At 37.6% G+C, this 27,570-nt stretch overlaps 1 protein-coding gene across 1 annotated transcript in view; it reads left to right on the top strand.

The window, feature by feature from the left end:
* HHIP (hedgehog interacting protein) overlaps window positions 1–23,120 on the top strand; it is a 68,690-nt gene extending 45,570 nt beyond the window's left edge. Inside the window, exons 5-13 of the mRNA XM_058803909.1 lie at window positions 3,302–3,453; window positions 3,892–4,065; window positions 4,901–5,044; window positions 5,928–6,049; window positions 8,126–8,249; window positions 8,607–8,737; window positions 9,317–9,398; window positions 19,626–19,774; window positions 22,181–23,120. Of these exons, the coding sequence (XP_058659892.1) occupies window positions 3,302–3,453; window positions 3,892–4,065; window positions 4,901–5,044; window positions 5,928–6,049; window positions 8,126–8,249; window positions 8,607–8,737; window positions 9,317–9,398; window positions 19,626–19,774; window positions 22,181–22,374 (1,272 nt within the window). The 3' untranslated portion in view covers window positions 22,375–23,120. The remainder of the gene's footprint in view (window positions 1–3,301; window positions 3,454–3,891; window positions 4,066–4,900; window positions 5,045–5,927; window positions 6,050–8,125; window positions 8,250–8,606; window positions 8,738–9,316; window positions 9,399–19,625; window positions 19,775–22,180) is intronic.
* The last annotated feature ends 4,450 nt before the right edge of the window (window positions 23,121–27,570 follow it).

Genomic DNA, 27,570 nt, shown 5'->3' on the forward strand with positions numbered 1-27,570 from the left:
TACTTGGCTTTGTACTGACTTTATGGAATTCTGATTAAATTATTTTCATGGCTCTGGTCTTAAACTAGACCAAACTGGGGTTTAAAGGTCCGAGGTCCCTGGCCTAAGGCAATCAGTTTTGGAAAAAAGTGTAGTATTGGTGCAGAAGGTGTCACAGCCACCAACAGGAGAGGGGAGCCTTCAAGCTACAGAGCAGCACAGGCAGACATCGAAAGTGGGAGCTGCCAGATTTAGTTACGACACAAATTTCACATTGGCCCCAGTCCACAGTATGTTTAAGTAATTAATACTCATTTCAGCCAACCATCATTCTTTGTCTTCAACAGACATCCCAATGGAATACAAAGATTTGTCTCATTCTTCTTGCCCTTCCTTATACAACTGACAAACATTAATGGTTATTTCATCAAATAGTGCAGTGCAGAATCTCATAGAAGCTGATTTGTCATCTACAGTTTGTTGGTGCTGGTTCCATCTAAAGGGAAACTTTCAAAGAAAAGGATGTCAATAACCTTTTAAACTGCCAAGAAAAAGATACAACTATTTGACATGGTATACACAGGAAAGACTGTAAAGCCTGGGTGCTGGTTTCCCATCAAAAGTCCATTGATAAAAAATAAAATAGAGGAATATTCTATAGAGAAAGTCTGAGATTTTGTACAGAATTATTTGGTTTGGTAGTACTAAAATTACTACTCCAAAGGGATTTTGCTGGGTATCTCTCCATTTACCACGCAGCATATGAGACAATACTACAGAAAACTATATACTTTCTGGCACATAGAGGGTATTTTAAAAGCTATGGAAGTGTGGCAGGGATTTGGTTGGGAAGAACAGGTTTGCCAGTTAGTGATAAAGTTCAAAATACACATGAAGAATTGGTTTCCAAAAGCAGGAAAACTAAATATGGAAAAACTCATCTGGATTTCTCGTTGAACGTGAGCCAACTAATGTCTTGATGCTGCACTGATTTCAGTATCTTGGAGGGATATTCACAAAGTTTTTATTAACTGCATGAGTAAATAGACTTTTTAGAACAAAATGTGTCTATCTGACTGTGAAAAACAGCAATATAACATTTCAAGAAGCAATAGAAACAATCTATAAAGTGATACACTGCTCTCTAACAATCATGCAAGGCAGCAATAAATAAAAGTCAAGGCCTGATCCTACAAATGCAACTTGCCATAGTTACTACCTTGCAGGTCCAGTGTTTCATTCATTTTTCACATTCTTGCGTCATTAAAAGCTCTTAATTTAATTTTCACCTGTTTACGCTTTCAACAACTTCGCTTTCACACTGAGACGGCTGCCATGGCATCAAGCACTAAATAAAATCTTCAGCTCAGTAACAAAAAGATCTTTTCTTACTAATACTTTCAATAACTCACCTTGCATGGCAGACCTAGTGTGACTCACTGACATTCCTGAGCCCTTAAATGAGTTGAACTCATCTCTCAGGAGAAGAAATAGGACTGTCTTTGTCTGGGCACAACAGACAGAATCATTCCTCAGGAATCTTTGAAATATGCCTTCCTGTTCCCAAAGCAACTGATTTGTCTGCCTTTGCTTCAGACTTTATCAGAGCAACTTGGTCAAAGCTCTTAGAAACTCAAACAATAATATCTACAATCAGTTCAGACTCAGCTGCAGAATTATTTTTGGCTCATAAAGGAGAAAGAGCTGGATTGGCAGTCCCTTCATCCATGATGACTGCAACTGATTTGGCAGCTCTAACTAGACTTTCAAAACTAACCTCTCTGATAACCCCCTGAAACTAAATTTTTCTAGCAAACAAACTAGCAAATTTTGTCTGCCTCTAAATTAGCAGGATCCAGATTTCATTGTACAAATCTGTTTGTATGGAAATCTCTTGACCTATTTACATCTCCATTTCTGACTCAGGTTTCTCTTTGGTGGTTGTGATTAAAAAGGAAGTACAGCAATCATGTTGAATTAAAATAAATTAAAGCTGTGCACTTTCCCAATTAGGCCCTTTGTGGGATGACTTTCAACAGGAAGACAGGCCCATCCATCACTCTGAAGTGCAAATACATTTTAAAGCTTCATCCTCTGTTATAATTTCAAATTTCATAATTACTTATCTTGGGTGTGGTTAGAGTTGCAAAACGTTGTCTCCTTATGGGTGCAGAGCGAGAGCACTTGAATCTACAACAGAGTCACTGGTTCTAGTTTTGAAGGGCTGGCAAGTCCTGAGTCAAACCCCAAAACCTCTATCACTTTGTGAATAATCACATATATTAATTGAATTTGAATTGTTAACTACGTGCTGTGTTTATTTCCGTGCCTCAGCTTCGCTCCCTGTATTGCCTCAAGAGCAAAAAAAGAATCTGAGTTTTATTCTTCCTTTATACAAATACAGTTTTAGGCATAGTAATAGTACATACATTTTTAGAAGCTTTTTAGAAACCGAAAAGCCTTCTATTTAAGTTGACAGGGTATTTGCATTGTCACAGTACATTACATGGATTGGATGCTTAACATATAACTGTACTGTTCTTCATGGCAAACATAATAACAAAAGCAAGTTGTTCTGAGATTTTTCTAATTCTATTAAAAAAAAACCAAAAAAACCCAAAAAAACAAAAAACAAACAAAAAAAACAAACAAAAAAACAAAAAAAAAAAACCAAAAAACCAAACCCAAAACCCCTTTCCAGTGAGGGACCACATGTAAAACTATGGTTTCTCTGCACACAGACCAAGGCTGCTTATTACCTACAGTACACCAGCTATGATGAACAGACCACCATAGTTGTGACAACTGATGTTGCTGCCTCCAGGGTAAAACAAAGGTTTACATATTACACAAGCAATTTAACTGTTTTCTAAACATATTGCCAAGACAGTGGGAGTTGGCAGCCAGCACTGTGTTTTAGGTTTTGGATACTTGGATTAGAAGTGACTGCTGATTATAGACCTTTTTATTCATCTTCTACGAATTACAAGCAACCTAGTAACCCAGCAAAGAATCCTTCACAGCACTTAAACTTGTCTTCATGGCTTTCCAAAGATTACATACACAAATCACTCCACAAAAGTGGCGTAACAGACTTGTGCATAGATAACTACATAAGGCAATTGTCTTGTTCTAACTCTTAAAGACTTCCCCAAAGTGAAATGTTTTATAATCCTTTTTGTGCAGTAGTCAGGAAAGAAATAAGAGTTTGGGCAAAGATTATCCACAAGAAAGAAACTTTTTTTTTTTTTGGGTTCCAGCTGAAACACAATAAAGAACATAATTAACTTCACAATTCTTTGTGTTTTTCATTTGACTGCAGGGAGGAGATGAAAGAGGACTGTTAAGCCTTGCATTCCACCCCAATTACAAGAAAAATGGAAAGCTGTATGTGTCTTATACCACCAACCAAGAACGGTGGGCTATTGGACCTCATGACCACATCCTTAGGGTTGTAGAGTACACAGTATCCAGGTATCAGTAGAAGTCTAAAATTAACAAACTCTGTATTTCTCAGCAACCTCTGCACTTTAGTATTTCTGATTTCTAAAATGAATATAAGTTTACAATGTATAAACTTGGGCACCTGCAGAAAACCTATTGTGGATTTTATTTCAAATAGTAATTTTGGAATGATAGGAAGAGCATAGTTTTTTTCTTTTTAAGACTTTTTTTCAGTTATTCTGTCATTTTTTAATTTTGATTACTTCCTACTTATTGTGCATAGGCAGCAAAGTAATTGTTTGTGAATGCTGGAAAATTGAAATGTCTCAGAAATAACTGTTAGGCATTTTTCAGCCAAGTTACAACATCCACATCTCGAAGTATAATTTGAATGAGTCAAGTGTATTTTCAGAAAGAAGAACAAAGATAGTGAACTGTGAAAACTGTGTTCGTATCTTTAACTTGCAGGAAAAATCCACACCAAGTTGACATGAGGACAGCAAGAGTGTTTTTAGAAGTAGCAGAACTCCATCGAAAACATCTAGGAGGACAGCTGCTGTTTGGCCCAGATGGCTTCCTATACATTTTTCTTGGAGATGGCATGATCACTCTAGATGACATGGAGGAGATGGATGGTTTAAGGTACAAAAACTACCAGTGGATAGACTTCTATTATTGTGCTCAAAGACCTCTTTGGCTCAGGAGATTTGCAGGTGCTGCTGTGGTTTTTAAAATATTTCTTAAGTACAACGGTATACTCAAAACCCAGACCAGAGGGCAATTGTAGTACCTGGTTTTAAATTAATGGAATGGAATTAATTTAAACATTACATCGTTTCATGTTTATGGTAAGAGTGTGCTCCTCTACTTTCCTTTCCTCCATCTCAGTCACAAATGTAAGTTAAAACACATTTTGGTTTCTCCTGTTTCTTGTAATGAGAAAGTTCTGAATCCTTATAAAAAAGTATCAACACCTGCATTGAAACAATATATATTTTCTCACTTGCTTTCTATATAATTAGTCTTTGGATTGTATTGTGACTAGAAATCGCTGAATTCAAGAGTAGGATCCAAAGTGTGAGCAAAAAGCACTTTGTAATTACGAAGACTTTATATCCAAAATTACTCTAGATGACACACAGTATAAAAGACTTAGTAGCCTTATATTTGAGGCCCTAAATCATTTTGATGTTTAGAACATTATTCTTATGATCAAGTTGTTTCCCAACAACATGATCAGAGACATTTTGGTCTGCACATAACAAGGCAAGGTATTTGCCAAAGTGAATCTCTGAAAGGCTCTGCTACACTTCTTTGGACTTGCATCCACCACGATGGACTTGCATCCATCACTACTGATTGATTAATCAGTAAAGTGGCTTGTTTATTTTGCTGGCTCACTCTAGTATTATATGGATTACATTTGCCAGTGAAACACCTTTAAAAACCCAATTATTTTACCCTCCAACTCTCTCAGTGATTTTACAGGTTCTGTATTGCGCCTCGATGTCAATACTGACCTGTGCAATGTCCCTTACTCCATCCCACGGAGCAACCCACACTTCAACAGCACCAACCAACCTCCTGAGATTTTTGCACATGGACTCCACAATCCAGGCCGGTAAGTGAGTTTTTGCTAAACTGAAATTGCTCTGGAGCAGACAGTTTTCAACCCAGCTTGCTTTTATACAGACAGGCAGCAATATTTCAGTAATAAAAGCACTCGTGAACTTTTTGAATCTTCCACTCCTCCACCTCCACACATATGTCACAGTTAGAAACAAATGTACATTGGCAAAGGGGAAAGAGAAGAGCATGCACAGCTACTACAAGTCAAGACCAAAATGACAGAAACAAAGTACAGAATTTTTAGCTTTAATTAGTAATAAAATTACTACCTTAGTGAAAGAAAAGAGCTTAAAGGAGAAAGCTGGTAAAGTACAGCTGAAATGGAAATCTTGACTGGGAAAAAAAGGCACGTGGAAAACAAATGAGAACATCTGGTGATATCTAAACAATAGCAAGGAGGAGAACAATGCTTTAACTAAACAACACATAATTCAGCAAATTAGGTGGGTGGTAGTACTGAAGTGACATTTAAAGTCTTGGTTTGAAAAAAAATCAGAAAGTCAAGTTGTTCAGATAAGGACTTGATTCTTGGACTTTTTAACAGTCCAAAATTCCTACACCATGTAAGTTCATTTAGCTTAAGGCACTATTCTTTTCGGGTGCTATATTGCAGACTACATTATATCACCAGGGAAAATCGTTTTATTTCACATTACATAGAAATGTGAGGAATGGGAAATTGTCTTATCTCCTGTGCATAAATCCAATGCGTTTCTCAGGTATTTTGACTCAGCATGAAAAAGGTCCCTCAAATGAAACAATAGGCACCACAAAGAAACAATAATGCTTTAAAATGTAATGCTTCATATTGATAGTTACATGTTATGAACTCACCTTTCTCATGGATTTTCTCTTTTTTTGTTGCTGTTTTAAAGGTGTGCTGTGGACCGGCACCCAACAGATGTAAACGTCAATTTAACTATACTTTGTTCAGATTCAAATGGAAAGAACAGATCTTCAGCAAGAATCTTACAAATAATAAAGGGCAAAGACTATGGTAAGTTCTATCCAGGGTAAAGCTGCTGGCAATAGTCAGGTTCTGTTTCCATGGAATAATAAACAGAAAAAGAAGAGAATATGTAAAGGCCTGTATAGCCATGATAGGAAACTTACAGCATAGAGACTACTTATCTGAGATAGAAGCGAAATTTCTATATTTTCAAAAGAAATCTTCAATGTAGAAGCGGATAAAAGATGCAGGCCAAAACCAAATGGAAATGACTCAACTTTGTTCTTGTTGGTGTAGAATATCATGTAAATAAGATTTAACAAATTTGACAGTTGCTAGTCTGTCAAAGATCTCACTGTTGCTGCATATTTTGGATCATAAAGAGAATATTTTGGAATATCAGGAAATGATGGAAATGCATTCTTAGTTTTCTTAGTATTCTTAGTCTTTCACAAATAACCTTTTGAGAGAGAGAATGGAAACCTCATGTAATGTGCCTCTTATAATGGAAAAAGTGAGATAGACAACAGCAGACCACAACCAAACAGGGAAATGACTGAGCTCTGTTTAAATGTTACTAAAAATAAAAAACTTAGAAAAAGGCACTATGCTGCTACTTCATAATAAATTACTAGTTTAGATTAGATTACAAAAAGATAAGTACACTCAATTCAGGACTTTAAAATATTAAAGTGCTTCATGCTCTCTCTGAATCTGTATGATTGCCAGTCACAATTTCAGTTTGATGTTTAACTCTGGTGCTCACCAAGGTCCCTTGCAAGTTCAGGCAAGCCAGGTGATACTTCCTGTGAGCTATCACCTGCCTTGACTGCCCATTTAGCACCTTGTAAATTCCTGATGGTAACATGTGATAAATGCCAACGGTGTCTAAAGGCATTGAGAACTGGCCTGTCTCCTGGAACGTAGCATTTCCCTTTTTAATCACATCCCTGGGTTCTCCCACCTGTACTCCCCTTAAAAGCAAAGCAGCTGGGCTGGCTGGCACAACAGGACACAATAGCATAATGCAATTGTACTACTTCAGTTATTGCATGGATTTTCTGTGTCCATTTTATGAAAGCCAAACCAAAGAATAATATTTGGTTAACCACTGCTCCAATGGAATTTTGACTGCATCCTTATTGCAGAGTAAACTAACAATATTGTGTCTGTCCCGAGCAGCTTGCCAATATTAATACTACGCTGTGGGTCAATGGCTTCAATAAAAAGAGTTCATCACTGTTTTCTCCCCCATAAAATTTCAGCTCTAACTCATGTAGAACACTCTGGGAAATGCATTTTTCAAAGGCTTGCAGATAGCCCGCTGACTAAAAAAAATTCCTATTAAAAAATGGTCAACTGGCTGTGGCTTTCTTTAAAATTATGCAGCTAGCATGTCAAATGGAGCCTGCTTGTACCCTAAGTGGTATTTGGTTGCATGATTAGGAACATGTAGACTGGAACTTCCTTGAAGAATTGTTTGATAGGACTAAAATCTGTGGTTTTGTGAAATAAAAAAGCAGAAAAGAAGTACAGGAATAGCAACTAATACAGCAGCATAAAATAAATTACCATGAGAAGATACAGCCAGTAATAGTAGTGTTTTATGGGATATAACACACATACCATCTTTAAAACTGTGAATTGGGAAGTTTCTCAAACCATTGAAAGGATTTCAAAACTAATTCTACTGAAAATCACTGGAATTTCTGCACTAGACTCTACAGTGAATGGGGGTTATTTTGTTCCTGAAGTTCAGGAGATCCAGTCTGCAGACAGATTGACATGTAGAAATTAACAGCAGTAATCACTCTGGTTTCAATGGAACTTCAGCCTGATCTTTATGTAGTTTTATTCTCCCAGCTTGTTCACATGGAAGAAAGCAATTATAGCCTCGCCTTTTGAAATCTTTAATGGATTGTTTCACAAACAGACTTTGTTTTAATTTTCTGATTTTTTTTAATATCTCATTTCTGAGATGTTAACGTTGCAATGTCAATGCATCCTGAATTCTGAGGACTCTTTAAATGGAATTAATCTTTTTAACTGAGGCAGTGACATTTTCCTAGATGTGCATCAATATGAAAATGCATATGATCTAATGCTACGGTAGTTCCTTTTCAGAGAGTGAGCCCTCCCTTCTAGAATTCAAGCCCTTCAGCAGTGGCTCCCTGGTTGGTGGATTTGTGTACCGGGGCTGCCAGTCGGAGCGGCTCTATGGAAGTTACGTGTTTGGAGACCGCAACGGGTACGTGTGTACAGCTCACTGCAAACAGCAATGCATGGCAGGTGGATTCAGTCACTCAGCTGCCTGTGTAAAGCCACACCAACAGTCTTGTATGATGTGTCACTTGGCCAGTTTAGCAGTGGGGTAATGCAGATTAGATTCTAGATTTGGGAATAAAATAGCGCAGCATTCTAATGAATGGTGACATACAGAACGTACCTAATCCTTGGGAAAAGGTACAGAAGTTGTAAGACAAAGAACTGCACAGATGTATCTATGATGCTACTTGCAGCAAGTGTTTACTTATTTATATGGACAATGAAAACTCTCTGTTCAAAATGTAATATAACTCTTTTTTTTATGTGTTTGTGAATGTAGAAATTTTTTAACACTGCAACAGAGTCCTGCAACCAAACAGTGGCAAGAGAAACCCCTCTGTCTTGGCAACACTGGCTCATGTAGAGGTTTCTTTTCAGGCCCTGTCTTGGGATTTGGAGAAGATGAATTAGGTAAATACTAAAAGAGTTTTTCTTAAGTTATAAGGCTTATCAGTAATTTCTGCAGCGGTATTCATAATTAAATGTTTAAAAAGAAGGCTATCTGTCCTACGTCAAAGCTGCTTTCACTGCTCTCAGCTACACCTCAGCAGCCTTGTAGGAAGAACTGAGAAGAGAATGTGTCACTGGAAAGGGCAAAAATCCTTATTGTGTCTCACATGCTGTGAACCTGGCACTCACTATGACACAATGTATAAAATACTTGCTTTTATTTCCAGCATTACAGAATTAAAGGGCAAAGATATGAGCAGACTGACCCTTCTTCTCCCTTCCTCACCTATTTAATTTTTTTAATCAATTCTATACTATATGAAAAAAAACCCTCATGATAGAATGTTCTTCACATTTTAGCATCCATTTGGGGAAAGTGCTTATATAAATTTTCAAATAACAAATGATTCCTTTGTATATTTCAGTGTTCCTTCTGAAGTTTTTTAAATCTCATTTGGCAAATACAACCAGATCACAAAAGTCATGTATTTAACATCTTAGGAAAGGAGAAGTAATTTATTCCACTGTTTTTCCTAACAGGTGAGATTTACATATTATCAAGCAGTAAAAGTATGACACAGCCTCACAGTGGAAAACTCTACAAGATCGTTGACCCAAAAAGGTGAGTATTGCACTTCTTTTTGGGATCAGCCTTTTCCTCAATAGGTTAAAAACCAGAAGGTAACTGCAGTTCTGTTCATGTGGCTGAATTATGCAATACTGTTGTTCAATAAAAAGGAAAATTCCTGATGCAGGGCGCTCCCTAAAAGCAAATGTTCCAGCAGCAGCAAGCAGAATTGATTCACTGTCTCAAAGGAAGTGAATGTAAGAACAGCAGAGGGGTAACCAGCGCTAACTTCTGGGAATTTTTACACTTTGACATTGTGCTGAAAGCTGCACTTTCCCACCTAGATGTATATTCTTAGTGTGTTTTCATAGAGAAGTTGACCTATTTAATTTGGAACCATATGGACTGGAAGAAGATGCTCCTGGTAGTTCTGAAGCCGAGTGATTTGTAAGCACCACAGAAAGTTATGCAGCACCAGTGGAAGGCAATTGCTGGAATTCTCCCCAGCACTGCTGCTTCCTCACCTGCCACTGTGGTGGGACAGAGCACAACAGGAGCTGCCTCCAAAGATCAGCACTGTGAGACAAAACCTGTTCTGTGTACTAAACAGCAAGTACAGAAAATAACCTGTGAGTCCTAGCCGGGGTTGGTTTGGCTGTAAGTAAGCTCTAAGGGACTCTCTCAGTCTTTCCCAAATATCTCTTCAGTCTTTCCCAAATATCTCTTCTCCAGTTGTACAGGAGATACCACCAATGGACAATAATAGAGAGGACTCATTTCTCAGTAGGTGTGAGTTGTCACTGCTCACTAATATTGAACATACCCCTTCCATACCCCTTCTATTACATATCTCTCCCTTGGCAGGCTTGGAGCACCAAGGAGGGAAATCCTCTGTCCTTGGACTCTGTGCCAGAAACACAGGGAATTCTTTAACTATTCTTAAAGAACTGCTTCCAAAGGGCTTATAAATCCCACTCAAGTGATTTATAAGACATGGAATTAATAGGATTTTTCTAATTATTGAGACTAATTTACCAGTTGTAAAATGAGGATAAATGAAAATTATCAAGGCAAAGCTCCTCAAGGCATGATCTTTGCAGAGCAGCTGGATGTATGAAAAGATTAAGGAATCTGGAAGGACTGCAAAAAGCCAGTTCCCAACATGACCCAGGGGCCCCAGCAGCAATAAGAGCTGATGATTAGCAGATAGATACTCACTTTAGCTGGAGGAATACCATGTTCTCCATGATGGATCTTGCTGCTCTATCAGACCAAGTTCTGACGTGTAAAAGTTGCACATCCATCCTGCAAAAGAATCAGAAATCAACACAAAAGGAGTCAGCCATCAGAAGTGAAGTTTGTTGTATAATTACTTTGACCCCATCACACCCTACAAAAGCAGCTGCCTATTTGTTCAGCATCTACTTCAGCATGTTCCTCCATGGGTATCAGATACAGTCAGACTTCCATTTTTGGCTTTCCTATTAAGGGAGGAATTTATTTTCTTGTCAGACTTAAATTCTAGACATTGTTAGTGGGATAACAAGGGAATACAACAAGAAAATCATGACACTGGTTGCACACTGTACTGTAAGTTAGAGTTTCAGGGGTAGTAGACTTTCAGTGTTTTATAATTGTACTACCCCAAAACTACAACAAATAATTTGGAAGCAGATGTTACTGCAGGTTGGTGCAGTCTGTCAGTCAAGGTTATTATGTATGTTTTATTTATGCTTTCTGGTATTGAAAACATTTTTTTAGAACAAAACTTGCCATTCTTCCTAGGATTGTTTAGTCTGTTGGTGTATGGTTTTAAGTGAATTTTACACCCTAAATCCACTATTAGTATCTAATTACATGGGGCTGCCTTTTTTGACCTCAGCTTTTTGTTCTTGTTACCTCTTCCAGTAGGGTGGTCTTCAGCTGACATACCTGAAAGGCCAGACCTCCCATTGCTGCACTCATGGTTGGCTGTTCTCATGCGTGGAAAAGGGTCAAGACTGTGTTTGGTTACTGGTGAAAGTAACCAGAAAACTATAAAATACTTTTGTAAATTGGCACACAGTTGAAATTAAACAGACTGTGGCACAGGGATATAGTTTTTGGTAACACTTCTCAGAAACATGGGATAATTTTCATTCAGGCAAAGTTTTGAGTTTTGCTGTCTTTCAATCTCACACCACTGCAGCTTTTAAGGGAAGGATAATGAGTGACTTCCACAATGGAGCATGGGAGATATATTTACCATTCCATGCTGAGTTCATACCACCCATGTAAACTCCATGGCTTTGGCAAATGTTCATGTAAAGTTTTAGTAACAAAATAATGTTATTTACAAGATAATATTCTTTTCCATGTTAATATTTTGTTGCTTCTCCTCGTGGTGTGCACCACACCAATGCAACAAATATTCACATAAACCCTACCACAATAAGCTTTGTAAAACACAAAGTAAGGATGCTACAGGTGGACTATGAGTAGGTGGTAATAATAAAATAATGAACCTATTGATTTGTCATGTCTTAGAAATTCATTACTTACTAAAAAACCCCTGTGAGAGGTGGTCCCTGGCAGACCTGTTAATTTGCAAAATAATCTTCAATGCCTGGGGCAGTGTAGAAGAACAAAATTATCATGCCCTAGAGTAGCCCCTTGCTGGAAATTAACAGTTCCATGCAAACCCAACCTTCTTCTCCTTGTGGTCATTTGTAAGCTGCTGCAAGCTTACAAAATTATTATTTTATTTTAAAAAATAAACATTACATGAAGGTGCAGGGCTTTATTTCTTTTGATCTTTTTAGAATCATAAGAAACATTAAGGTTGGAAAAGACCTCCAAGATCAGCAAGTCCAACCTTTGACAGATCACCACCTTGTTAACTAAACCAGAGCACTGAGTGCCATGTCCAGGTGTTTTTTGGACACCTCCAGGGATGGTGATTCCACCACTTCCCTGGGCAGTCCATTCCAATGCTTAAAAACCCTTTCAGTGAAAAAATACTTCCTGATGTCCAACCTGAACTTCCCCTGGAACAGCTTGAGGCCATGTCCTTTTGTCTTGTGGAAAACTACTGCATAATCAAACAAAACCATGAGTCCTATTTTTCTTATCTCAAATGTAGCTTAAGACAGAAATCTATTACTTGGACATAGAAAAAAATCAAATAAGGTGAGCAGGTTAAACATTAGGAGATCAGAAGATGAGGGTAATCCAAAGAACTCTTTGCATTAGTCTTCAACACTCAGCAATGGGAAAGTCCCATTCTACAACAATCCTACAAGTGTAACAGAAATGAAGTGTTTAACTGAGGTGATATATGGTAAATTTATGAACATGATCCACACAGAGGTTCTGAATCCCACAATTACCAAAGCAGTTTGAAATACAGAATTCCAGGTAGCACAGTAAAAGTTCTGTTCAGCTCTTCCAAATACTTCATATCAATAACTAAATAGACCCGCATTGAAAGCACTGAGTGAAATAATCCTTCTCTTTGTAAAAAGGTTGTTATAATGATACATTTGTGCCTGAGAGCTCACAGACAATGAAATTATTAAAAAAAAGCCCTAAGCATGTGAAGTGCTGCAAAATATAGGTATACTACATTTTACCAAAAATCCCATAGAGAAATGAGTATAGCCAACAGCATATTTAGCTTTGAGGATGGAGGAGATGTGGGAAACATTAAAAATTACAGGCACATCAAATCAACATTGGGCACATTAGTTAAACTGGCAGTTGGGAGACATTTTTAAGTTAAAACTGTCTCTGAAAAATATTTCCATTTTTTGAGGATTATCAAAAAAACCCATTACTACTACTTTCCAGGGTTTGGAACTAGTGAGGAAATACAGGGAGAAAGACTTGTATTCTTCTAAACTAAAAGGTAGGGTTAGTCAGATATCCTGAAGGTCAATGCAAATACTAGCATTTTATAAACTGTTTTTGTGACCAAACACCAAAATCTCTTTATTTTGTAGTTTTCTACTTTCTGTTTATAACTTTTCTATCATGTTTTCTGTTTCTAAAAATACATACTAATATCAATCACAAGTGTTGATGAACTGAAAAGAAAAATCAACTAAGTAAATAGTGATGTAGAAAATGTACAGAGGTCAAAAGATTCCATTTAGTCAATAACAGAGAAAATAGGAGACAAACCCATTAGAAAAGAAAAAGCAATCATTATTCTAGCATGATGAGAGGAGAAAATCAACTGTGAAAATGAATATTTAAATAAGTAAGATTTGTTGATAGGTCCATACACTCTGTAATTTAAACATTATCACTAGACCAAGAAGTAAGAAAATAAACTTTGTATGGTGGAAGAACAGCCATAAAGAGGCTTTGTAAGTTTTCTTTCAGAATATTTATAATATGATCACTTTAATTTCTAAGGAAATTACAGATAAAAGGAAAGATACCCAGAGAAGAGTCTAGAAGTGACAGACAATGCAAAAGTTTTCCTTTTAAAAGATGTGCTGTGAAGTTTTAAGTGTGAAGCTTTAAGAGTTTGCCACCATCCATACAGTGATTCCAAAGGGGATGAGTGACTGTTTTGACCAGGGTGGCTCACTGAAACCAGCAGGTGATTTTTATGAAGGAGGGCAGAGCCTGAGCAAGTGTTCCTGCACACAGAAGAAGATTTCCTCTTCCTCTCCTTGTAACACCTTATAGATCTGGATTTCAATGTGTTTCATATCAGCAGCCGGAATTGCTGCTTCCCGTTGGATTGAAACTTGAACTTGATTCAAACCACCTCACTCATCTTTCATGCCCCTCCAGAGTACATAATTCCACTTATCATCCTTTCCATCATCACCTTCTGGGGTTTCCGCTCTTGGAGAGCATTTCCAAACAGGCTGATTTCAGACACCAAGGGACAATATCTAGGCCGTGCCTCATTTTGATGCTGTTCAGGCTCTTTAGAAAACCATTAGTGATTTGATTTTTTAACATGAGTCAGGAGTGTTTGGTGGTATGACAGAAGAAAAGCATTTATGAAAGTGAAGCTCTGTTTGAGCCTTCAATTCCTGTGGAAATGTAAACACACAGTTTTAGAGTAATCTGCATCAAGATACTCAGTTCTGATGGTTATAGATAAACTCCAAAGCTCCTACTGGAAACTCTCTGTAGAAGGAGCCAATTTTGTTGGTGAATGCCCTCACCAACCCAGGTGGGCCATATGATTTCTTTCTGTTCAGAAAGTTACTATCCCTTAAGTCATTTGAGGGAATGGAAAGCCAGAATTAATGTCTAATTATGTTTAGTTTAGCCAGAGCATGCAAAATTCTTATCTCATTTACCTACCCACATGCAGTTACTGTTCCCACAAGAGACACTAAAGAGAAATTAGAGCTTTTTGCGAATACCAGTCCAGAGAGTTTCACTTTACAGAAGTACTTCACAAAAACTCCTTTGTAACCATGATGGAAAAACCTAAGGATTTTTTTCAATCACATCACAGCTCACTGACTGTAAAAGTTTTTGTTTTGGTTTTGTATTTTTTTCCCCTTTTCTTAAAGTCTTTCTAGTATTGGCTATTAAGGAGTTCTCACTTTTTATCACTTTATAAGGAAAAAAACAGCTCAGTTTATCTTTTGCTTATTTTCTGGAGCCTGCAGGAAGCCTCTGCCATCCTAAAGAAAGTCACACATAATAGAGCAGCTTTAGCCCAGTAAGCCAGTCGTTCCCAATTCATCAGTCAAAGTGTTATGCAAGTGGCCCCCTAAATTGATAAATTCCCACAGTGCCTGTTGACCCAGCTGCCAAGTGCTCATGCAGCAGGTGTTGTTTTCATGACCACCCTGACAGTAATACAAACTGTTTAGCAGTTGCATTGACCTCTTAGCTATTAACATTGATACAGGCTTCGCTAGGGACTAGTTTTCAAACATGACAGAATTTCTTAAGACTAGAGGTCATGAACAAGTATACCATATAAGAATAAATTTGATATGCTGCTGAGTTTAAATCTTAAAAGCCGTGAGTTTTTTCCACATTATTCCCATGTAGTAAATCTGGAGACAAGTAACGAGCTTTTGGCATCTCTCCCAGGACTAAAGGTATAGTTTTTAATTTTAGAAGCTGCACCTGAAGAGATGCTATATTTATTCTATGACAAGCAGTAAATTTAGGTTATGACAAGGAGTGAAACAAAATTATTTTTTCTTGACATTTTCCCTTATAAAGGAAAAAACCTCAACAACTGATGCACAAATGTTAGTGATATACTTAAGTATCATTCTAATACCTAAATCTTATATGCAGGTAATTGAAGCACAACATTCAATATATTTTGTATCAAGATTTCTCCTGTTTGAAATCTGAACATCCAAGAATTTTGTCTGCATTTTTTTTTCCTTCACTTTAGTAGGGAAGTAGAGATTTTTGATGTTGTGTCAAAAGCCTGGTGGAGGAATTGTTTTCTGTTCAGTACCATTATTTTACTGCAGAGTTTGGCCCTCCATTTGCATTGATTTATGCACACCTGAGTTACAGACAGCACATACAGCAACTAACCCGCTCTGTGTGTTCCGTGGAGCCGCGAACAGAGATGCGCTGAAGAAAGCATGAAGTCCTTAGCTATGCCAGAATGAGTTTTAATTATTAAAGCATGTTGGACTTTTAAATGCATCTAAACAGTAGAGACAGCTTTCTTCTACTAGCTATGGTAAGGCAGCAAAAATTATTTTACACATTGCAGAGTCAAGAATTCCCGGCTCACTGCACACGTCAGCGAAGGGATCCAGCGAGGCCCCAGCCCCCAGTACAACTTTTCCTTCGTGTTCCATACATTTAGAGTTGTTATACAGTTTCATGAAAGCCTGTTTTAACAAGCAAGATATACTGTACTGTACTGTATATATGAACAGCTCTTTAAGATAACTAGAATTGTACAGACCATATAAATAGTCATTATCAGCTACATTTTTGGCTGACTTTCTGCGGACCAAATAGTGCTTACTGTAAGAGTAATCAAGCTGTACCCTTTAGAGTTTTATAGATTGAGGGATACAAGGAAAAAAATTCTCTGCAGCCTGGAGTGTGGCTCCATCTATTCCTCTCCATTTTCCACATCAGGAGACACAGAGAAGCACTGGTTATATAAACAAAATCATGGTCCTGTCTAAGTGCAGGAGAGATCAAGACCCAAGAGTCGGTTTCAGGACTTGCGTTATCTTTGTGAGACTCACTTCAACTTGTGCTCAGCCTGAACATTTCCACCTCTTCCAAGCCCTAAGAATGCAAAGTGTGAGTGCTGTGGGGCAGAGGCTTTCTCTCGACACGTCTTGGTCCCAGAGCAGCGCTTGAATGCTGAGAAAGAAGTGTGGCTTTTCCCAGAGCACAGCTCAGGGAAACCAGCCATTCTCACACGCGAGGATTCCACTGCAGCTGCATTTGTATTCGTCTTCTCCTAAGGCACCTTGCCAACCAGAATTTTTTCCATCTTTGTTTCTACTCCACCCCACCATTAATAAATATTATCCAAGGCTGATGAGTGCAAGTTCTTGATTGATGGTAGAATAAAAGGCAAGGTTATATTCACAAGTACCGAGAGCGGTAGAAAACTTTAAATCATTAAAGTGACCAACCATGCTCAGCTGGATACAAAGAAGTGTGACTTCTGCCTTCCTAATTGCATTCAAAAAGAGCTATGTATTACAGTGCTATCACAGATAAATATTTCACATCTATTAATAAAATAAATCATTATCTTCCCAAATAAAATACCTTTGTGACTAAAGAGGTCATTCTTTGCTAAAGATATGCCACTGGAGCTCTTTTCCAAGAGATGCTCCAGGAGCCTGAGGTTATGTTTCCTGCTAAACTCTGTACTGAAATTGTGCTTGAGCAAGAGAAAGAGAAGCCTCCCATTTAAAGTAACTTGAAATAAATGAGCTTTAAGTAGTGACAGGTAAAGAATGTTGCATCCTGTGCAGTTGGCCATACAGAAATAATTTCAAATGCAGATTTTTCTTCCAGATGTAGGAATTAGAAGACAGATTCTTTTTACCTTAAATCTGAAAAAATCTCCACTGAAAATCATATTATTTTCTAGAACCATTTCCAAAACATCGTTGCATATGAATATTGCTAATAATTTTTTAAGCGTAGGAACTTTCTTAACCAGAACTATGTAATACAATCATTGCTCATTACAGAACTGGAAGTCCTTACAGGTCAAAAAAATAATGCATTCTATTTAAAAGATAGCTGTGGAAATATGTAAACAGTAAAACTGAAAGGGTTTCAAATATGCTGCACCAAAGGTGTCAAAACATGTTTCAAAGCCCTTAAATAATACAGGACCTTCAGTCTGATTCTCAGAAATGCTTTGGAAATCAGGACTTGGTGCTATGCTAGAGAAGCACCTACACATTCTTTCTGTCCTTAACCTCTTTGGGGAACCAGTTCTTGTGTGTGGATGTTTAAATAATCATGGTAGTAATTAAGACTGAGCAGAGAAAGTGCTATGCTGAAACAAACCAGTGGGCCTGTACTCTATTGCCCTGTTTCAAGGAAAAATGCAAGAAACCCTGTAGTGAACCATTAACAAGATGCATGTCAAAATGGGAGGGGGAAATGTAAGCCCAGTCAGCTGGTGAGGGACTTAGGTGTGAATTCTTATTTTTTAAAAAATTATTTTTATCCTATCCAATATTACTCTGAATGGCGCCATTGCACACAAAAATATCTATTTAAAATCCTAGTAGAACATGGCCTTCAGATATCTTTTGATATCTTAGTAGTCACAAGTTCAGCTAGTTAATTTTATTTTCTTTGGCTTAATTTTTTTCCCTTGATGTTTCTTCTGATGTTGAAATGGGAGATAAACAAGAATGCCAATTTTTTTTCCCTATTTTTCTTCAGTCACCGTTTTCTACATCTCCATCATATCCATTCTTTCTCAGACCCCAAAAGATATCCTTTCCTCTGCACAGGAGTATCAGTCTAAGAATTTAATATGTGACAGAGTAATCAGTGCACAAGCTGCTATTCCAGCTATTTGCACATAATTGGGGTGTTAATACTGATGCCAGTATAAGGAACAATGTCTTATTCTATTCTATTCTATTCTATTCTATTCTATTCTATTCTATTCTATTCTATTCTATTCTATTCTCTCAGAATTTTATTTTGGTTTGTTTGGATTCTAGCTGGACACTTAGCCAAGGTTTCTCTAAGCTCTCCACTAAACTATTAGAATCTTTTTCCTGCTCATTTCAGGCTTAGTATGTATGGCAGTAGTTAAGATGATTTCCTAGGGAATGAGTAATTTTGTATTTGTCACTAATTAACTTAATTTTCCATGATGCTCCTATTTCAATTACTTGATTAGACCACTTGGGAGATCCTGACATTCTTTTCCAAACTTGTACCTGTGCAATCAAACCTACAGCAGAGACACAACATGGTACCTGTACTGGGAACCTGTAGCCTTTGGATGGTCCTATCATCCTAACCAAAACATCCAGTGTCAGAAATATTTTAAGCCATCTGAACTAGAATTTCCTTTGTGCACACATTCCACAGAATCACCTGATGGTGAATGGCTGAGTTTGGAAGGCATCTCTGGAGGGCACCTGGTCCACCCACCCTGCTCAAACAGGGCCTCCCACAGCCAATTTCCCACACAATTTCTGAGTATCTCCAGTGATGGAGACTCCACAACTCTCTGGGCAACCTGTGCTAGTGCTTAGTCACTCTCAGAGTGAAAAAGTCTTTTCTGATGTTCAGATGCTTAAATAAGCATCCAGAATGCACAATCCAAATATCATTCTGTGGAAATGTGGAAATAAAAAGCCAGCAGTTTAAAGCTGAATTCGTAGACAGAGGAAATACTTCTGTAAAATTATTACACATCACAATGCCATAAAACTTGTTCAGGTTACTCTTCCCCCTTTCTTAGGGGAAATCTAGATCAGCTAGAAATGAAAAAAAAAACACCATCACTGCCTGCAATAAGCTGGCAGCTTTATGAAGATAAACCTTCAGCAAGCTGCTTTTGGCAGGTTCATGCTTCAAGAATTCTCAAGGAATATTGCTTAATCTTGTGGAAGATCTCTGAAGGCAGTTACATAAAATAATAGAAAATTGTACTGTATTTTCCTGTAATATATCATCTCTAGGCTTACTTCTTTTTCTGAGGAAAAGAAATCTCATTATTTTTCCCACTGATAATGTTACAGCAGAGAATCAGGCCTTTATTTTAAAAATCAAAATTTTTCTTCTTGATCCTGACTTTTAATTCTGTTTGGTTTGTATGGGTTTTTTCAGGCCTTTAGTCCCTGAAGAATGCAAAAGAACAGCTCAGCCTGCACAGATCCTGACATCTGAATGCTCAAGGCACTGTCGGAACGGGCACTGCACTCCCACAGGAAAATGCTGCTGTAATCAAGGCTGGGAAGGAGAGTTCTGCAGAACTGGTTTGTATACAGATCCACAGCAACAAGTGGAAAAAGCAGTGACATGTCATAGTTGGCTTTTAATTATTTGCTCAGAGAAACTGTCAGTATATGTTGACCAATATATTGGCCTTCAGTTGTAAGACAACATTAGAAAATACTGATTTCATGAGCTGCATGAGAACAATAAGTCTTTAGATGAATGCAACTGCTAAAACATCTAATGCATTGTGAGCCAGTGCAGAATGCAATTGATAGCATAAACATGACAACAGTATTTTTTTTTCACCAAGATTTTCCAATGAACGGAGGTGCAGTCACTACATGTCCTGTGTTTGGACATTCACCTTCCACTTCCAGTATCATCACTGTCAGTGTCAAAGAGAGGTGACTTGTCAGGAAAGATGGTAAAGAAGAACTGCAGGTCTCCATTGCATCTTTTGCACTTCACTAATTTAATGCATATATTTTAGTTTTGGTACATTCTTGCTTTTGATCCTGCCAAATGAAATGGCTCTACCAGTTTGTTGAGGAGAATTCTCTGTACAATATATCATGAAACAGCAAATAATCAATGTTATTGTGATCCATTATTACAGTGATTTCATCAGGTCCTATCTTGTTGCTTTAGCTTTTAAAAGTCACTTGGAAAAGTGACTGTGACTGAACTGAGGTGATGGGTGTGCCAGCCAAGGGATGGGGTGAATGAGCCTAGAGTGTCCCAGCTGTGCCATCGCTGTCTCAGAGGCTGTGGCTCTGTCTGAGCTGTGTCATTTTGGCCAGTGCAGCTGTCCCAGAGCCAGCCTGGGTAACAGGAGATGTTATTACAAAGATTTTATTCCTCAGCAGCAGCAGAGGCCCCTGACCGGGCATATTTTGGACAGCAACTTTGACCAGATGAGAGATTAACACTGAGATGTCCATATTGTGGCAGCAGAACTCAAAGAAATAGCAAGGACTAAGGGAAAACAAGGATCCCACAATGGATCATGGATAATTCAGGTTGGAAGGGCGCTTAGGAGGGCCCTGGGGAAGCAGGGTCAACTATGAAGTCCATGTAGGCTGGAGTGTAAATTTCAGCAACCTCCAGGTTTTTAGTGATGAGCAGAAGTGACTTTGGAATGAAATGAAATTATTAAACCACTAATAAAATATCGTTCTGGCAAAGACTCATGAGCTGACCATTCCCAACCCAGCAATGAAGGCAGGTTAGAGAAATGGATGAGCTCATCTGGCCAAATATCCCAACTTCAATTGTCCTCACTTTCCAGAGCTGTCCTGCATTTAGAGAATGAGGACCATCTACAGCCTTGGTCCAAGTGGAACTAAAAAGTAAAAAATGCCTCCAACATGAACATAAATGGGTCTTGAATAAGATGTTTTGTTTTAAAAATCACAGCTTTATGATAGATAATTTGATGGACATGATGAGCAAGAAAGCCACAGAAAATATTTAGACTAAGGATCTTTCTTCCCTGTATCCCACACAACAATTAATAGGGATGGTCTAAGTTGAACTTCAAGTTACTATTATAGTTTAAATAAGAAAATTTACCTTACAAGGTATGAGTTTCCTTTTCATGTAGTTAAGAAATTCTTAGAATCAAGAAAACCTGCATATCTAGAGTGTAGTATAAATATCCATAAATCCATATTAAAGTTCATTGCAATCAATAATATTAAGCAGCATAACACCTGCAGAAAAAGAAAGATATTTTATATACATTATATATATCACAGTCCTGTGACTACTCCAGAAGAAAATACTACCACAACTAAAGTTATGGATTATTAATTTTGCTAACACTGGCTACAATTTAAAACAGGAGCTATATTTGAAAGACTGAAGCAAGCTGATTGACCTAATTGACCTAGAATTGTATAGATAAATCGCCAGGCATCTGCTAAAGAGAGGCGAAAGCTTTGAAACTTACAAAATTGATAAAAATGGTTGAAAAACACCCTGGCTTTTTTTTTCTCCAATAGGAATTCAGTTTTGTTCCCAGCATTGAGTGATTCAAGAGCTAAAGGAGTGCACTGGGTGCACTGCTCAGGTGTAGTGTGCTTTGCTAAGGCATGTGTGTCGTGCAGAATTCTGAGTATACAAAGGAGTGTGCCTGAGATTCCTAAATGAAACCTGAATATGGGAATTGGATATTTCATAAAAAATCTGTTATTTGAGTTTATCAGTCTTTCCCAGGTAACATCCTCACAGATATACAAAATTACTTCCTCCTTCTTATAGTCTAAACCTTTAGAAAATGTGCCTTCAACACTCCTAATATTTCATCCTTTCTATGTTGTTTGTAATTTATATGCTTTATCACTACAAGGTTAGAAAAGCTCTAAATGAATGTGTAGTGTATCTTTTTTTTAGTTTGTGATGATCTAAACAAATTAGAAAATCTCTGGTTTTTTCACCCACAGCAAAATGTGACCCAGCCTGCCGACATGGAGGTGTCTGTGTAAGGCCCAATAAATGCTTGTGTAAAAAAGGCTATCTCGGCCCCCAGTGTGAACAAGTGGACAGAAACATCCGAAGAGTGACAAGGGCAGGTATTCTGGATCAGATCCTAGACATGACATCCTATTTGCTGGATCTAACCAGCTACATTGTATAGTTTCTGGGACTATTTGGAAACTCCACTTTCAGCGGGCATTTGTTTTGAATCCTGTCGTTTTTGAAAGACTGTTATCCTGCAACAAACACCGGTGATTTGATTTCCTTTATTAATTTAAGTGTAATATCCACCAATGTGCAGAAAAATCCCCTGTATGTGTGTAAATATTCCTGCACGTCTCCACAGGCGTCCCGATATCCAATATGTGCACACATACACATGCAGCCGCTATCACAAATACGGTTTTGCAGAGAGTGGAATCTTTTTTAATATTTATTTCTTCATGAGAAATAGTTTACGAAGCAATTCCACTGTAAAACACATTTTCGTCAAAGGACTTTGCTGATGTCTTAATGGATTCTTTGACATCCCAGAAATCTCGTTCCTGTACCTATCTGATTATAGCAGTGAGAAAGCAGTTTCCAAACATGGCTGTATAAACTGCTGGACTTAATAAAATCCAGTTGTAACAGTTTCTAAGGTAAACTGAACTCCATCATGAGACAATATTTCAGAACTGCTTAATGCATTCCTATCTAGGCAATTCATTTTAAGACTGTAACCTTCACTTTCATCAATGTAACTCTATTACAGAATGTTATTTCTTTATCTAGCATAGATGCAAAAATCTGGTTATCGCAGCTTAATATCAAGATTGTTTCAAGTGTTTAATAATTAAATTATATTCGCATATTTCAAAACCAGTCATCCTAGAAGGTCTGTTTTTTATCATATATTTTATTTAACGATGGGCACTGGGTTCATGTTACATATTTATATTATTTTATTTTATTTTTATAATATAGACATCACCTAGATGAGACAGCTTTACCATGTCCTGTAAAATACTAAAGTTACATTTTTCACCAAGGTAATTGGAAAGACTGGGAAAGAGGGAGCAAACACACACTTCAATGTGTTGTGGATCTAATCTAGAAATGTACCCTTGTGTCAACTTGTGTTCATTTACAGTGGATGAGAAAAAAAAGCAAACATCCACCAACCCTAATAAAATTGCAGCATGTGTTTCAAGTGTCCATAAAGTGATTTGCACTGTAGCAGGGCAGTGCAAGAGGCAGACTCTGCCCATGCCACACTGAATGGGGTGTCCCAGGGAAAGAGCTCTCATGAGCATGGGCTGCCTGTGCACGGTGTCACTTGTACAAAACCTACAGCAGCTCTTGCCAAATGTGGTTCTAAGTGTTCCTCAGAGAGCCAAGAAAACCAAGTGTTTGTAAATGCATCAATAAATGTGGTGTATGTGCTGTAGCCAGGTTTTCTAAGGTATTAATTAATTAGATGTATCTGCAGAACTGGTGCCCTCTTATCTCCAGCTCTACTGCCAGTTTCTTTGTTCACTGCTTACAAACTATCAGCTTTCCTTTGCACTACCTGCAAACTACCTACTGCAGCTTTTACAGAATCTTGCCTAAGAAAAGAAAGCAGAGCAGCCCCAGTGTGCACATCCTGTGGTCCTTAGAAGCAGCTGCTCATGCATCAAAGATTGACAACACTTTAGTCAAACAGATCTAAAAGACTTTCCTCATGTTACATTCTAGTAGTAAAATCACTCTCCAGGGCAGCAGCATGCAACAAATTTTCCTTTTCAGAAATTTGTCAGTGTTCATTTAGCGAGTATTAAATCTGAAATTACAGCATAACCAATACTTGCATTTCTGTGTCTCACACATTCCAGCTCTGAGGAACAGACAGTTCCATTTGCCTTCCATATATGTTTGCCTGGGTTTCAGTGACCTCATGCCAAATGGAAATTGGTTGAGAAATCTTGGTTAAGTGCTCAGAGAACAATGGTCTGCATTAAAAAGTGCATGCATAATTTTGCACAATGTAGATTCAACTGACAGTCCATTGAAAGACATCTTGGGATTAAATGAGCATGAAGACCAAATTGCCCTCTCACCCCAGAAAAGGGTGGTCCCTTATAGTCACACGAACACTTCATTGGCTAAGCAGTGTGACCAATCTTAAAATGAACCCTGTGGTAGCATCTGTAGGTTAATAGCAGCTCTTTGTCTCCACTGCTTTCTGCCTTTAGTCTTTTCCCTGAATTCCATCACAAAAAGTTCTACAATTAAAAAATGTCCTGACAACCATTTTTGTAAATTGACCTTAGCATCTAATCTTTCCTTATTCAACGTGGGTGACAAAAATGTGAACTTCTCATGAATGAGCCAGCTGTCTAAATCTGTCACATAGCATGGTTTTATTACACTCTTCATAGTCAGCAAGGCAAGAAAGTCGCTGAAGTATTTTAGCAACGTTGAAATATCTGACAGAGATAACATCTTTAACACTTTCTTCAATGAAATATATTTAAAAATAAACCCAACTTTAACTCTACTGTGACATGTTGTTTTCAGCAACCAGCTGGGGAGACATGATAGCTCTTTTCTCACTGCTTAGTGCCTTAAAAAATACCACAGATGGCACCTAAATTGGAGTTCACAATAATATATACATGCCACAGTCATGCAGAGAACAGAAAACAATGATCTTGGAGTTTTGATCTTAATAATAATGAAAATTTAGTTTGCTAGTGAAATCTGAAAATAAAAATCCAGTAAGAGCTAAGAATTAAATCCAGGCTTCATTCAAATCAACAGCAAAAACTCACATCAACTGTGCTGCACCCAGAAAATCACTTTCAAATTTAAGCAAAAATTTAAGCAAAATTCTTCAGGTTGTTTTATTTAAAAAAAAAAAAAATTGCTCTGAATCATTCCATAAAAACTTCAAAATTAAGGAATAATCTAAGTGAAGTTCTGAAGGAGAGAGGAGATAGTTTGTGAAACTGTTTTGCTTCATTTTTAAATCATCTTTTATATTGTGTGAAAGCAGGCATCTGCATTAAGCCCACATGTTCATAGGAAGTCCCAGTGGAAAAGAAGTATTCTCATAAAAAAAAAAAAAAAGAAAGAAAAAAAAATCCTAGCTGCTTATTTATCAAAAGAAATTATACTATTAAAAAGAGTGAGCAAACCCCAGGCCTAGCCACCCAAGATGCTGATATAAAAAGGGCAACTGCAGTAATTGCCCTGAGAATTGGCATACAAAAAAAAAAAAAGAGTCTGTAGAAAGCCTGTTGCCAGTTAGGTCATTCTGCAGCCATTCTCACACAGCCTCCGAGAGTGTCCCAGAATAAAACTGAGCTTATAAATGAAACTAGATAAATGAGGCAATTAGATAAGGGCCTCCAGAAGGGATTTTATGTATGTGTTCAAGTTGTCTCTGTCTCTGTGTCTCTCTCTCCTAATCTTTTATTCCATTCATTTCTTCCTTTATTCGGAGCTACTGCCTCTCTGTTCCCAACACATTGTACATCTCAGGCATTCTTTCAGCCTTTCTGCTGCTCAAGGAGAACAAACCTACCTGCTGCAAGAAACATGACTCTCCCTGATGCCTGCTAGTGTTAAACCCCTGCTTTATTATTTTGGGACAGAAAACTCATCTTTCTCTTTTTACATGCTGCTGATCAGAAAGAAGGCATGTTACTGGAATATAAGGAGAAATATCTTTACTCCATAGATAAGTAGGGAGACAAAAAGATGTTATGCAAAAGCAGCTCCAAATCATTTCACTCCATTTCAGAAAAACAGTAAACTCATTTTTCTACTGCGCCCCATAAGAAATACTAACTCAAAGCCTCCCCCTCTGGGAATAAATTTCTTCTGTTAACAGACAGGGACTCAGATCCAAACCCTTTTTACCTTTAAATCCTCACACGTTATTCTATTTCATGCAAACAAAGTGTAAGTTAGGTATAAATAAGAATATAAATTCTGTATCACAGACAAGACACCTCTGTTTCTCTCCTTCTTTCACTCACTTGTCCACATTTGGTTTTGCAGCTTCTTCCTTTCTAGACCCACAGCAAACACCAGCAATCCCTGGTTGCTGCAGGTGCTTATTAATTTTGAAAGTGCCTGACAGATGTGTGCCTCAACATCTTCCCTTTTATCTTTTGGCCATTGCATAGAATGTTGTTACTTTATAGTGACTTTTAGCACTGTGTCTTAGCTGGGCACTCACAGTCCAGGAGTTCCAGCCTCACACAGCTCAGGCACAAACAGACTGGAGCTGGAGGAGGGCAGAAATCACTTCAGTCACTGTGTTTATCACAAATTTACCCAATGCAATCTACTTAACTGAAAACCAGAATGATATCCCTGGCATGATGGAATTTAGCTTTTCAGTACACATTTTCTCCAATTTGGCTTGAGAAACAAGGACCTTTTCCTGTAAAATTATGCAAAATGGAGACGCTGGAAATATGAAGAAGTAATTCCACAGGTGTAAAGTTGCACTATGGTGAAAATGAGTTTTCATACATCTAATTCTAATTGCATCCATGAAATAGGCATTTATAAGATTAGATTGCATCCATGAAATAGGCATTTATAAGATTAGTTCTACGTGGAAAAAACAAGTCCAAGGATAGCCTGTTCTGCTAATTTCTCTTTAATCATGTAAATTCTTAAAAGACATTCATGCATTTTAATTTACTCTCATTTAGATTATCTGTGTATCACTTTAATTAGGAATTTTGCCATTTTGATCTTCTGTCCAACTTAAAAGGTGTTCTTTGTCTTGGAAAAAAACAGAAGGAAGCCAAGTGATAAAAAAAAATATTATTTTCATTTTGCAATATTAAAAAAAATAAAATGGAACATACTCATAAAAAATGCAGCCAACCCTTTAAATTTAATTCAAATTTGCAGAAAATTTGTACCAAATAATCTGGGTTCTGGCTACAAAAACCTTATAAATAAATATTCCCGTAAGTAGTTTCAGTAAAAATTTTTTCAGAAACATTGAAAAAAAATTAAGTCTATTTTGCTGAAAAGTTTTATTTTTTCAACAAGAGAGTAATTCAGCGAAATAAGGCACGTACTTTTTGGGATCTAGGTGTGAAACAGCAGAAGCCACCTGAAAGCTTAGTACAGGATTACTTTAATCTTTGAGGGCGTGACTCCAAGCCCATTGATGTGAACTGATAATCTCCTATTGACTTCATTAGTTATAGGATTAAGTCCTTAAAAGATATCCACTTAGCTGGCAGAAGATCTTAACTTCAGACATCAGTGCACACATGACCTCTCCATGTCTGCATCTGCAGCACTACACCAATGTTTGGTGGAACAAGAGTGCAGCCCCAGCCCAGCAGGCAGCCCTACT

Source organism: Ammospiza caudacuta, chromosome 4, assembly GCF_027887145.1.
Source record: "Ammospiza caudacuta isolate bAmmCau1 chromosome 4, bAmmCau1.pri, whole genome shotgun sequence".
Taxonomy (NCBI): domain Eukaryota; kingdom Metazoa; phylum Chordata; class Aves; order Passeriformes; family Passerellidae; genus Ammospiza; species Ammospiza caudacuta.